At 39.9% G+C, this 15,240-nt stretch overlaps 1 protein-coding gene across 1 annotated transcript in view; it reads right to left on the bottom strand.

The window, feature by feature from the left end:
* LOC137257631 (vacuolar protein sorting-associated protein 35-like) overlaps nt 1–8,544 on the bottom strand; it is a 134,656-nt gene extending 126,112 nt beyond the window's left edge. The window contains exon 1 of the mRNA XM_067794961.1: nt 8,478–8,544. Within this exon, the coding sequence (XP_067651062.1) occupies nt 8,478–8,480 (3 nt within the window). The 5' untranslated portion in view covers nt 8,481–8,544. The remainder of the gene's footprint in view (nt 1–8,477) is intronic.
* Nucleotides 8,545–15,240: the final 6,696 nt, after the last annotated feature.

Raw genomic sequence — 15,240 nt, 5'->3', positions numbered from 1 at the left:
GGTTGACTGCTGCAAGTCAACAGAGTGAAAGAGGTTTTTGATGATGTGCTCAGAGAGAGCAGATTTTTGGTCCATTTGTCGAATCGTGTTCCTTCAGCCATATGTCAAATAGGCAGGATGTTTCACCTATGTATGTGGAGCCGTAATCACCCTGTCAATTGTCAAAATACATTTTGACCCACATACACCCAAGGTCTCTGTTATATTATGAAATTACACAGACAGGCAGGTGTGATACTTGTACACATGACATGTTGTTATGTCTGTAGGGTACAAACAAGCTGTATCCATTTTGCTTGGATGACTGGATCAGACAGGAACTGGTGCAAACTCATATTATAAGTTTCAAGTCCTGCTTTGTACTTGGACCAACAACAGTTTCCAGCCATGAAATAGTTCACCATCTAAGTATTTGTTGATTGGATCAAACGGAAATGCAGAGAGCATGTATTTACAAAACCCAACATCTCCATATACACTCTTGCTTGACAATGGTATATGAATTCATACCCAAATGTTGCATCATATACAATAAAAGATGTTATCAATTAAAAATCTTACTTTCTTATTGCTCATCAAAATGCCAATCAAACAGACCATCTATATACACATACAATATGCCCTCTGGGTATCAGCAAAAGAACCAGTCAATGAAAAGTCTTCGTTACACATGAGTGCACACCCATCCACTCTGGCTAGGCTCAGTCTCACGGGTGCTTCGTTTCAAGGGAAGCAAACCCAAGAACAGAATATTACACTTTTAATTTGCGATTATATGATAAGAATTTCGTTTATTTGTTTCTTCACAACCAGCAATGTATATTATATGTCATGAATAAGTGATGTTTGTGTTTTGATTATGTTTTTTGGTTTTGGTTGCATGTAACCTTTAACAAAAGTAAACATTCTCAAAATTCACAAAATGCAGATCATTAGACTGTAATTATTTCTTACCTCTACCAAAATGTGACAAAAGAATTGTCACAGACATACACTTTTGAATGATGATGCTATTAATGCTGTTTCACACCACCAATTTGAACACATCAACATGAGTGGTATCCACAAACAATTACACAGCGTTTTTTCACAAGTGTATCTGAGAATGCGTCTTATGAAGGAACAGCATGAAAAGTTGTAAAATTGTTACTCATCTGGTATTAGTCTTGCAAACTCTGGGACGGTCTGTTTGGCAACTGGACGGTCAGTTTTAAAAAGTTGTACGCCCAAAAGTCTTGGACGACTTTGAGTCTAATAACTAAATCCTTGACTGATACAGAATTGAAAACATTATGCAGTTTTCCTTCTCTTATTTACCTTCTTGTTTTTCTTAATTCAGAATATTCAGGACTGGCAACTTTCCAACAGCTGTCTGGCTGAAATTTTTGTGAGTTTACAACACTGCTAGTATGCATTTGATATTACGAGAACACTAGAACATTATGTTCTTCCTTCTTACATTTTCCCAAATAAACATTGGTCAGATGATATCTTGATGGGTGTGCCTGTTGGATCCACTGAGAAGATGTTGCAAACTGATTGGTCCAATTCAACCATTTTTGAGACTTATATATGATTGATGACCTTGCCAAATATCCTGGAATATAGGAAGGAGTGATGTCCCACCAACAATGATTCTTTATGACAATCACAAACCACATGTATCGCTGATCCTAACCAACTGGGCTCGGAAAAGAAACACCATTCTGTTTGTTCTTCCATCACACACAAGCCACTTGACAGAACCACCTTTAAAGAGTCACCATTACAGGGAATGTAAGACATATCTTTACAACAACCCTGGCGTCTCTATCACAACATATGAAGTCGCAGCTTTGACAGCACAGCCAAATATCAAAGCCCAGCCAACATCACCAATGCATTTCGCAAAAAGTACCAGTGATTATCTATCCCACTCATGTCTTGACTAACATATACAGCAGCTGTTCAAACAACTCTGTCTATGGCATCCCTCTAACTTCCACCTATGATCTGTGGCGGAGACAACGTTCCACCTGTGACAGTTGTTGACTTCTGACTAGCAATTTACTTGAAACAGGGAAAATTAAAACACCTGTAGAGAAGAAATCTAGAAGGAAGTTTGTTCCACCAAGTCCATCACTGGCAATCTCTTGAGGAGCAAAATTATAAACTCATCTCTTCAACTGCATGTAAAAAAGCAAAACTTTCAAAAGTCAGTAATCACAATTTGTCATCAAGCCAGGGGGAAGCTGAGCAACCTTCCGCATCAGGGTTGTGAGTCAACAATGGAGCCATCCCCCATTTTTTTTTCAAGTTTTCAAATAGAAGACATAAACATGAATGTTTTTTTAAAGATATTTCATTTTTATGAAACCGTCATTACTTTTGCTGTTCAGTATACATGTACACAGATGTCCCAAAATTGTCTTTGTGAAGTTGGGAAAATGTGTCTTTGTCCCCATGTCAGACAATGTTGACTTACGTTGTCTACTGCTCAGAAATTTGAGTTTCAAGATGTCACAGAGCATTCCGATGCCCTCACTGTGTATTTGAAGGACTGACAAACTTGACTTTTCTTGTAAAATATGTTCACTTTGTGGACTTCAACTTTGGAATCAATTGCATTCAAGTCATGTTGCCTATATATACCTACTTAGACCATTGATACTCTACAACAGGGATAGGTCACTCCCTTGCTTTCTTTTCCATTTGTGCTAATTAACGTGTGCCTCGCCATGCTCCAACGCACACAGTGACTTGGCTCGTTCCCAGTGCAACTTCAGTTGTGTTTAACCAGGGAGACTATATACAGTATATACGTTGTAGATTATCCCTGGTTTAATAGAACTTCAGTCAGTTTATTGTATCAGTCAGAATTTTAAAAGGAATGAATGAATGAATTATAGTTGGAATTAAGAGCAAGAATTATGTGAATGAATGAACGAAATAAAGAAAAAGGATAAAAGAAAGAAGTACATATGTGAATGAATGAAAGAATCAATGATACACCGCACCCTTCCCTCCCAAAACATGTTAAAGAATGCACAAGTATTGTGAGAACATGTGTTAACATCAGCTGTCCTTTTAAAAAATCTACTTTGAAACATTTTTGTTTACATTAATAATTAATTCAGATATCTTATTGCATGTGGGCAATGTAAAGGACATTAATAAAATGTTAACTGACACTGTCACACTGCCCTCAAAAATAAAGTGTAAAACGCTCACAAAGCGATCTGAAACACCTTTCCAGTTTTGTCAAATAATAAGATCAACAAGAAAGAAAGAAGTTATGGAACTATAACCCTCAAGCATCAATGGCGAATCAGATCAGATCGGCAGTATGTCATATTTTCAACACACCTGAAATACACCCTAACATTCTTTTTCAGATTATGAAACTATCACTATTACTTGCAAACACATTTCACCTGATAGTATATTCCCCTCAAATGAATTAAAGGTGTATGTGGAGGAGGTTTTGGAGGAAGCAACTAGGAATACTCAAACAACGGTATGTAGCATTTCACTGGCGAAATGTCATATTTTTCACACACCTCAATTACACCCTAATAATTTTTTAAGTCAGAAAACTGTCACTATTACTTGCAAATACCTTTCAACTAAAGGTATGATCTCCTTCTAAAAATTAAATGAATGTGTGAAAGAAGTTTTTATCGGCACAATTTAGTCTATCTTCACGGTGAATAAGGAATAGAAGCCCGTGAGCTATAACTTACCGAATTCAAACTTTACTACAAATCTACTGTCCTAATACAGACACTAATAACAATTATTTGACTTAAACTGAAGTGATAAAATAGTTAACCTATCTTCTACATGTTGGATTTCAGTTGTTACAACACTCAGTGAACTTAATCAGCTGTTGAAAAAAAAACCAGGCTCAACCTTAAATACTACGCTGCCACCATATTGGCTACACTGATTACGTAACGACCCGAGACATATGTTCAGCGGCATTTCGAGGAGTTTCTTCTCCCCCTCTTTATAGGCTTCCTGTTTAGACATATCACAACTTCTTCACACCCTTTCCAGCAGGATTGCTCTACCATACACTCAGTGTTCCTCATAATTCCACGAAAATGGGAGAAGCCTAATTTTGTCAGTGGTGGATGGCATTGTCTATCACTGGGCTTACGAGTGGAAATACACCAAATAGCTGATGTTATAGGAGAAGGCCCTTCATTTAAATACATCAAGCATTCATACAGTAAGAATTGTGTTATTTTTTCAGCCCATACCTGAAAATACCATGAGAAGAGGAAATGCCTTCATACTTGAAATAAACCTCACATAATTTATCAGTATGGGGACCTGAACCTGGGTGATGAATGAATGCTTTCTATACTAGGCTATCCCACTGTAGACCGGGCAGGAAAATGTTGCATGTGGGCTGACAGCTCTAACATATGTCCAAGGTGCATCAAGGCTGTGAACAATTTGCCAGCAGCTATGAGCAGCCTGAGTTAAAACTTTTTTACAAATTAGGAATCACATATTTTAAACGGGGTAACAGTGCATTCGTTCCAAACTTCAATTCATTACAGATCTGTATTTGATTTTTTATGGCACTACAGTGGTAGAGATGTATACACAGTGATCACGTTTGATCATTTGGCTGTTTTACTTTAACATGTTTAAAATAATGCCATTTGTATAGTTCAGCCAATACAGTAATTAATGAATATTTATTGCATTAATTCCAGATATAAGAACTAGTCATCTTCATTGATTTATAAACGATCAAATCTCTCATTTCAGGCTGCACAAGATATTTATGTAGTTGCAAATAAACTAGTATCAGCTCATTTCTTTCGTTAAGTAATTTCAATGTGTAAGTCCACTTAACTACTTCAGTGTCAGTTAGATCAGCTAGCAATCACAGTATAAGCCCTGGTATTTTAAGGATTTGCTGATTTTGCATTACATGTCCAACTTTTAAAGCCCTTGTTTTCCCACCGATGCACTCTTATATCACTTCATGTTGAGTGAATGTATTTAAGAAATACCATATTTAATTTAGATTTAATGTGTGGTTTTGTTTATCTGGTAGTAATTTGTATTGTTTATTTCTGGTAGTAATTTCTATTGTATAATTATGAATTAATAATTGTTTTGAAGAAATATTTTGATGTGTAAATAGATAAGTACTCACGCTATGTTTTACCTCATGAACAGGTTCATACAAGATTCAAGATTATCTTGAGTAAACAACAGCCACCCCCTGGGAATCACAGGGTACATATGTTTATAAATATTTGTAAAGTATAATCAGCTGTACATGGCATCATGCATGTCTGTATGGCATGTGTAACTTTGATGATTACAATATGTCAAGTTTATATAACATAGTGATATCTGTATCACTTATGGTTAAGTAGAATTGTTGCTTTTATATCTCAGACCATGAAATGAACTGTATTCTTAATATCTCATTCATTGTTACAGGGTGTCAGTTTGCCATCAGTTGATTATCAGTTTGTTATCACAAATCAACATTTCTCACACCCACACCTGTGTTCTCGTGATTACTTCCACAACAACACTTTGAAGGCTATTAGAAGTAATCTACAGAAATGGCAAAATGGTGAATAAATAAACCATCAAAATGTTAACAGCCAGGCACATTTCTCCAAAGTGTGCTACAATTTTCTTAACTTGGCATTTTTACAACAAGTTTGAGCACAGAAAATACAGCCTGATATGTGAAAGACACAAGTGTATAAAAAAAGGTTATTAAAGATGATTTGCAATAAATGTAACAAATAGATTTTCTTCTATGACATCAAATGACGACGGAGAGGTCATGCATGTATAACATAAGGGGTCATAACTCCACTATGATTAACACTAGGTTAATGTAACTCTTAGAGGAAATTTGCTGTGGATGTGGAAACTATAGTTTCAGTATGTTCCATTCACGGTGAACCAAACTAATCCGATGCAAAGTTCCCAAAAGTAAGTGGATACACTTTGCTGGTTTCACAAGTTATCAAAAAACATGACAATGTACTACATAAGAAAGCAGGTAATAGTAATTTGGATGACCCTATCTGCTATTTTTCACTAATCTTGCATCAGTAATAACAGAGAACTAGCCATATTGTCAAATGTAATGAAACTACTGAAAGAAATACAACATTTTAGTTGACGTCATGGCTTGTTTTGTGCATTTTGTGTCATCAGAAAAAGAACATTGGTTTTCTGATTAGTATGTATCTCACCTAATTTCCAATAATTGTATAAAAGGTCTTGGCTTCTATGTCAGAAAAATGAATGATTTTACCATTTAAATATTTTCCTGAATATATCAACAATTAGACAGTTTGACTGCAAATCTAATTGTGAGCAATATGCACACCTATCTGGCAGCAATTTAACGTAAATGAAAAGTAATATTTCACAACACCAGAGTATCTCTTTTAGGATGAGAATGTTGAATGATTACGTAAATATGTCTCTCCATAAGTATGCAATGAAAATTGAGAAAAAGATAGCTTTATTTCTATGGAACTGTTAGAATATGTACATACATTTTGTCCAAATTAAGATATGACATGGTTTATATTTTTGAAAACATTTTTCGTAAAAATATTGTTAGAGCTTGATATCCTGTCATCACAATATTTTTTAATCAAATATGAATTGATTATGTGATTGAAAACAATGATATGTGAATCATAAAACGTTTCTGACAAACATGCACCTCACGAACCAATATCCATCATTGTCTTGTCTATAAAGTGACACAAACAAATTCAGTGAACAAGACAATTTTTTAAATTTGGATGCACAAATATTCAATAACTTGTATAAATCATTTTCATTAATATTATTAGTTTTACCTATAATATATAAGTTTAATATAAGTTTATACTGAAATAGCAGTTTAATGACCTGTTCATATGAAACTGCAATATTAGAAGTCTCAATGTATTCAATATTTTACATCACAGGATCTAAAGTACATGTCGCAGCTATGGCGTCATGTGATCTAACCTTTGAGTAAAGGTTTAAAATATGGTGTACTACAGTAAACAGTAAATGACTTCCCCTCAAAGAAATTGTCTAATGTGTACAACAGTGTTGATGTATGACATCACTACCGAATTCTTACAAAAATGTCAGCTTCACTGACAACGGTACACAGGCTTTTGTGAGGACTCTTAACTTGATTCAGGGATCGTTTGTACATAAAAATGAGATGCAAGCAATTAGAATGATTCTGACTATCTGTGTATTGTTATATGTATTTTACAACTGTTGTTCTGCATGATTTTGCGACAATCCTGGTGTCACACAGCGTGGAAATATCATATCATTGCATTGCATCTACGTTTCATTTTCTATTTCTTGCTACAATGCCTATTCCAATAAAAAATTTCCATGCATATTCTTAACGCATTGAGGCACTGCAAGCCATGAATAGACAACTGGATGTTGGAAAATTTCATAAAATGCTACGTTGTGTTAAACAGGAATTTTTCTTTGTTTACATTTCAAATAAACACAGTCTTTTGAGGATAGCATTCAATTTCACACCCAATATCTTTCGTTTCATTTCATCTAGATGGTTGGTATTGGTGACAAACACTAGTTGTAATTTGATTCAAAATGTATGGGGAATTCAGTGATGCATTTGTCGCAGATGAATATGATATATATGTGGTGAAATTGGCATCTCAATATTGGTCTTCGCAGAGTGTGATTTTGTAAACACTATCCAAATTCCCAAATGGTGGAAAGCACACTTCGGCATTCGTGTAAGTGTATTTTCGAAAACTTCCCAAACGATTCTAGGTTCATAGGCAACTTTTCAGATAATATCAGCAAATAACCCTGTGAATCGCGATTTAGTATTGTGTCAAAAATGGCGATTTATGATGAGGCCTATTTTGAAAGATAATTTCAAGCACTTCAGCATCGAAAGCCGCGATGCAGTCCTCGGCTATTTAGCTTTGTCTGAGATAATTGTGGATGGTATCATGAAACAGGGAATTTTCCGCTGAACTAACATCCATGAAACATATATATATGGTATATTTATAATGTCACTGGATTTGAAAGTGAGGGCTAAAGAGGAAAGACCTTGTGTCCCTCTGGCACTCATGGGTTAAGCAGGAGTGCAGGAACTGCAGATTATACCATGCATGTATAACGAATCAAGCTGGAATGTCACCAGATGCCCTCGTTGCAAATTAATCTCATCGATACACAACATCAAGTTGCATCTACTGCAATCAAACTGTTGAAACGCAGTGGTGGACTTTCTGCTGAGGGGGAGGATGCATGACCATCATGATGTGAAACAGCCTAACACTTGGGCGCACCTCACAGGCTGTCAGTGACACAGATGTGGATAGTTCGGCAGTTCTCTTGCCTTATTACATCGATCTGTCAGGGTTTGGCGTGTATGATGTTCTACTAGACGACAGATATGTTTACAACAGAAAGAAAAACATAAAACTACCCACCATCTTGAAATCATGTGACCAAAATAATGAATGTATTTGGACGAACAAATTGTGTCCGCGAACAACGTTCCAGGTCGAAAGCGGGATGATGCAAATCTGTCGAAACTTGCCACAATGTTTCAATCAAAACGGTTATGAATTGGCTGCCAGTTTTCTCTGTCCTGTGGGTTGGTCGACAAATGAATTATCTCACTAATTTAGTATACTGACTTGTATGTATGGGTAAAAATGTTATACCAATCTTGGCATTGTACTCTTGACAACAGTTCACGAAACAATTTGAGAGTGAAAGAATTGAATCTGAAACCAGAGACCATATGGTCTCTGCTCAAACATGTATACATGTCATACAGAAATTCAGTATCGTAATATTCTTATACAATTCCTAGTGGGCTTAACATGAATAAAATAAAAGAAGGAAGATGGTTAAATATTGAAGCATCTCTGCGCACATGTCCTGTTTGTAAATTCGGCATAGAGGATGAATGAAGTCTATTTTCTTTTAACATGCAAATATTATTCTGAAGAAAGATTACCTGTTTTTTTCACATGTTTATAACTGAATCCCACCAGTACTTGTAACAGTATGTTTGTAAATAGTGTATTGTTACATTTCAAATCATCGTTATAGTAAACGTTTATAAAGTAAATTAATAGCCTAAGCCTAAATATTTAGCAACCTAAAACTGAATTTACTACTAAAAAACCGCATAGCTGAAAATTGTTATCAATTTATACACTTAAGGTTCAGTAATACAGGGCAGTCCTGGAAAAACGAAACAAAACTGAATGAACATTAACGGTCCAATCCTGCAAGAATTAGCATTAATTAACATCCATGGTTCCTGGCACCGGCGTCCCATAGACTGGACCAGATTCCGGATGAAGTGTCTGGGAATGAGTTGGTACTCTTCCCTCAAGGCCACAAACAGAGCAGTTAACGACTGTGGCTGAGGATCACGCTGTTGTGATTCGTTCAATAGGGTTAAGATCCAGTGATCGTGAGGGCCAATCAAGAACCTGAACGTTGTTCTGTCCCAGGAAATCCCTGGTTATTCTTGCTGTATACGGCCGAGCGTTATCATGCTGAAAAATAACGTTTTGGCTGTTTACGATAGGAAAGACATGAGGCCTGATGAGTTCATCACAGCAACGTCGAGCTGACATATTGCTCAGGACCTGAATGAGATCTGGTGAGATGCCAGCCTAAACCAAGACACCTTCGATCACCACCAAATCTGTCCACTTCCTGTACACAGTTTGCAGCCGAGTGTTCGTTGCGACGTCGACATATACGTGCTCTTCAGTCGGGACGTCGCACCATGTAACGTGACTCATCACTGAAGATAGCATGCTCAGTTCTCCACCTTTGCAATGACCATGGAAGATATTGGCGACACCACTGTCTGCGTTGTTGCCGACGTTGAAGTGTAAGAACAGGTCCTCACAAAGCTCTTCTGGAACGAATACCAGCCTCACGTAAGCAGTTCCCTGCAGTCTGATCAGGAATTGTTCCTGACACTACCGATGTTGTGGAGGATGCTGTGGTGAACTGTTCCGCAAATGTCAAAGCCAATTAAATCAGTCCTGAGCGGGCGTGGTCAGACGGGGGCGACCTGACCTGGGGCGATCACTTGTTGACTCTTGCTGCTGGTAGCGGTGTCAAAGTCTTGCTGTGGTACTCTGTGACATATTCAGCTGGCTTGAAATTGCAGACTGAGACTCCCCAGCCTCCAAATGACCAATCACATTGTTGCACTCAGCTTCAGTAAGTTTAGGCATGACTTTAACACCAAATGTAAGGTTGTCAACTGTCGCAAGAGCATTGAAACTCCCTGAGTTTTATTGGAAATGATGCATGGAATGTGCGTGCAAAAGGAAACGCATGAATTTCTTCCCGTTCACAATTTATTGCATTTAATGAGGAAATTATTAAAATCTAAATATTTTAGATATTTAAATACTCACCTTCCCATAGGTCTCATGCACATTACCTCAAGCTTCGCTAGAAGAGATAGGACAGTTGTTGATTCGCCATTCCCTAGATGGCTACCTCATGTAATCTACGAATGTAGTCACGGAAGTGACCTGATCTCGCCACTCGCGCATGCGCGAACAATCCAAAAATCACTTTTACTGGCAACAGGAAGGTCCGAAGAGTGCAGAGTGGGGAGGAGCATGCAGCGTTGGGAGGGAGTCACCGCCCTATGGTAAAGTAAGTATTTAAATATCTAAAATACTTAGATTTTCATTAATTTTTAACTTACCTTACCATAGGTCTTATGCATATGCCTTTGACAGATGGATGGCGGTGTGGACTCCAGAGGACCATCCTTCAGCAACCAGTGCACATGCATTAGGAGACCCGGGAGACCCATGCCAACAGTTGCAGGACAAACCTGGAAACAGGGCAAAGAGTAACCCAAGGGAACTCCGAAGAAAAACCAACGCACCCTGAGGGTGAGGTTAATCTTAAGACGAACGGTAAACAAAAGCATTATTACCTAATGGGCGGACAACCGGGCCGAGTAAGTTGCTGGGCAACCACCAACGGACCTAAAGACTGTTACCCTTCCATGTCCTCAACAGTTAAGTCCTTCTTGTAGTGGGGAGCGAAGACAGTTGACGACTTCTAAAAGCAGCCCTCCATGATGCGGCACTGTACAATTTCTATGGAGGGTCATGGTGGATGCCAATGCTCTAATCTCATGTGGGTTGTTCGCCACCGGGTGAGGTAGATGCTTGCATCATAAGCCGCCAAGATCGTGGAGCGGAGCCATAAGGCGACTGTATTCCTGTTCACTTCCCCCTTGCAGTTAGATGAAATGGGATGAACAGTCTTTTACGGGAACGTGTCCTGGAGGCCGACTTCCTGATGTAACATCTAAGGGCTCTAACGGGACACAACAGCTCCTCCTCCAAGTCATGTTGTCCCAAGACTGAAGATAAGGGAGGAATGGAGCCTGTATCACTGTCCAGGGAGCTGTTTCTTGGCTACAAAATCCCACATGAGACCCAAGTGGGCTTGTTCATGCCTCGACTGCTCAAACCGAACCTGTGTGACGTCCAGGGCATGAATTTCACTAACTCTAGCCGCAGTAGGCAAGGCTAGTAGAAAGACCGTCTTTTTAGATAAAAGTTCGAAAGAGGCTTCCTCTAAAGGCTCATATGGAGGTCCTCTTAGATGTTGCTGGATGATGTTGAGGTCCCAAGGTGGAGGACGAAACGTGACTTTCTGGTCCTCCAACTTGAAGGCCTTGAGTAGCACAATAAGCTCTGGTACCTTGGAAATCTGTTTATCCGCTTTAATCACCAAGACGGAGATCAGAGCCAACAGATAAGTCCCCAAGGTACTGCCACTAAGATGCTTTGAGTTGCAGAGGAACAGGAGGAAGTTCGCCACAAACTAAGGAGAGGCTGTCATCGGGTCTTGAGATCTTTGAGCACAAAACCTCTCAAAAGAACGCCACTTGTCGTCGTATAAGGACTTGGTGGATACTCAATGTGCATGAGCTATGACACTCGCCACGCACAAGGAGTAGCTCTTAGCTCTTAGAGTCTTCTGTAAAAGGCGCAGCCATGCAGTTGAAATCTCAGCGGGTCCGAATGAAGCTGCCGGCTGTGCTGATGTCGGAGCAGATGTGGCCAGACTGGGAGCTTTCCGCTAGCGAGACGTCGGAGGTCGAGAAACCACGGCTTGGCTGGCCACCAAGGAGCTACCAAAAGCAGTCTCAGGCTCTGTGTCTGCTTGATTTTGGCGACCACTTCTGAGAGAATGACTGGTGGTGGGAACGCATAAGCATCCAGACCTTCCCATGATAAGGACATCGCGTTGATCACCCACACCTGCGGGACCATAAAGTGACTGAGTGGAAACCCTGTGCTCCCAGGTGATTATCTTTGCCACTTGAAATGAGTACCACTTGGCCCTCAAGTCTTTTGCAGTTGGTCCAGGCGCATAGATGAAACCGCGCCAGATCCAGGTGCAGTGTCTGATTGTGGGAATGGTGCAGCAATTGGTCCCACTCTGGAAGCCAATTATTTGAAATTTGTCTCTTGACACAATATATACTCTGTTGGTGATAGACGTAGAGGGCGATATAAGGCGTCTGCCATGAAGTTGCAGGCTCCTGGTATGTGAGATACTTTTATTTGGAGAAACAGACTGACAATCATGTCGAAGGGTAGAAATGTCAGGTGTAGTAGAGGTCGAGGCCTCCTTGACCCTTGTTTACCTAGGAGGCTACCATTGAGTTGTCCGTATGGATCATCAGTAGCTTGTCTCTCGGTGTTGTCGACAATGATAGACATGCATCACCACTTTCGTCTCCAACTGGCTGATGTGAAGAGCTAGATATTCACTCTTCCAGAATCCTACTGCAACCTCGTTGATGGGCACTCAGTCCATGGAGGTAGAGACTTGTCTACCTAAAGATGGTTGTTGAATGCCGGTTCTAATATGTAAGTTCCTGCACAAACATTGACAGGCGAGTCTACCATAACAGGTGTGGTCTCAAGACATCCAATGTCGTAAACCTGTCCGGAAATGCAATCATGATCTAGAAACCGCTGTCATAGATGTAGTAGTAGACGTCTACGTCTGATCATATCCTGAGGTGACATGAGCAAATCGAGTAGATATTATCACTGACATAGTGATAACGGACAGAGTACAACTTGTTTTAAGCATTGCCTTGAATTTCGACCCCCGGACCTGGGACGGCAATGTGATGAATCAAATCCCGCGGAGTTAGATTCTCAAGTCATCCAAGCTGAGTTAACAGCCTGATAGTGAAGTCCAACTGTAAACTGAGTTGACCTCTCTCAAGATAAGCTTGTATACCGTGAAGATCATTCTTCAACTTCAGATCAACCACGCTGGCTGGTTGTCCGATCAGAAAACTGCCATTCATTGCTGCACGCCTCCTGATAGGCAGCGTTGAGTCTACTGTTAGAGGATCTCTATGCTGTCTGAAGAAATCCAGTGACGCTGTAGACTGCTAGTCTTGTGTGTAAATGACATCTTTCCATCGTAAAATGACCCTAAGTCATTGTAGACAACTTCCTAACACTAGAATAATAACAACACATTCTGCGTTGTCCCTCGATGACCAATCAGATTGTAGATGTAACGTCCCTGGCTTCCTTTGCAGGGCGTTGTCTCCCGGGGACCAATCACATTGTAGATATGACGTCAGCAGATAACTGATCATCGTGAAATCTTGTAAACGGTGAAACCCTTGCCAACCTATAGGCTTGTCCGTAACCATGCTGTTTGGCAAGCACATGTCTAGATGAGTAAAGCACGCAAAAACCCTTCCGCCACTTTAAACTGACGTAGACAAATTGTTTTTCAGGTAGATGTGTCGGAACTTTCCCCGAAGATAAATACTGTCCTCTCTTGTAATCGGAGGTGTATTTAGAAGTGGTACTTTGTAGTTGTCTCGAAAAAACTTTGTGACAAGATGAGTAAAGCAAGCGAAAGAAAACTTTCTCCACTTGAAGCTAATGTAGACAAATTCTAACGTAAGGATCTTCGAGGATACGACCAGTCCCTCCAAAAGATACCCAGTCTCCCACCTAGGAATAACTGGTAAGGTGATCGATCCTCGAGGCGGTGTCTTCAGACAAGACCATCGCCGCAGCGCGAGGTAGCTGACGCCAGCGCAGATATCGGCTTAAGCATCCGCTTGAGTTCAGTATCGATGGCCACCAACTTAGAATCCTGCACTATGTAAGAGGACTGCGAGGAGCTTGATAACCACTTCAGAGATTCATCCTGGACATCCCGACAAATCAGAACTGATTCCGACTTCAAGGATCAAGTTTTAGGGACAATTTTTTACTCTCGCGTGTCTTGCATCTACCCTCCTCCTAAGCCTGAGAGACAGGATTTTACACCTCATCAGTGCATCTCCAGTTTCTCTATGTTCCTTAATGTCACTTCTGGAATCACTGACGTCACTTCAAGTTTTTACTCAACGAGGCAGTATTCATTTACAGGAGTGTCAGGTGTGGGTCAACAAGAACAAACATTTAGACTTGGAAACCCGACTCTCTTTCCCTCCAAAACTAAAAGGAGAGCTACATCCTTTCAGGAGCACCCTTTTGGCCTCCAGCACCAGACTTGACGATTTACACTGATGCTTCTACCAGGGGCAGGGGGGAACATATGTGTCATCTCCAAGCTCAAGGAATGTGATCAGTTCAGGAGAAGGGTCTGCATATCAATGTTCTCGAAATGTTAGTCATAGTAAGAGCGGTGGAACATTGGGCTTGGTGTCTCCACAGGAAGGCAGTGATGGTAGCCACAGACAATGCAACTGTAGTCTCTTATGAGAACAAGCAAGGGGGAACAAGATCTCATCAGTTACTTCGGATAACTGTTCGAAATGTTCACTGAGGGCAAGGCACATTCCCTTCTGGCAGACTCTCTCCAGACAAAACAGAATAATTTCAACCGAACGGACTTTACATGATGAAGCCTTCAAGTTGAGCACACAAACTTGGGAGTCCCGAATGACAGATCTATTTGCCATGTGTTGCAACAACAAACTTCCAGTCAACGTCAGTTCGGTTCCAGATCACAGTTGTGTAGTGTACATAGTGGCCCCTGCTTGGCCCATGAGATCATGGTTTCCGACTCTACTAGATCTTCTCATCAACAAGCGGATGTAACTCCCAAGGTGTTACTCCCTATCTCTCAGTCAATCAGATCTTCCACGTCATCACTCTACAATTCCAAATGGGCTCGATTTATGGA

This window comes from Haliotis asinina, chromosome 12 (assembly GCF_037392515.1).
Source record: "Haliotis asinina isolate JCU_RB_2024 chromosome 12, JCU_Hal_asi_v2, whole genome shotgun sequence".
Taxonomy (NCBI): domain Eukaryota; kingdom Metazoa; phylum Mollusca; class Gastropoda; order Lepetellida; family Haliotidae; genus Haliotis; species Haliotis asinina.
Note: the sequence above shows the minus strand (reverse complement) of the source record. Positions and strands in the feature narration are given on the sequence as shown.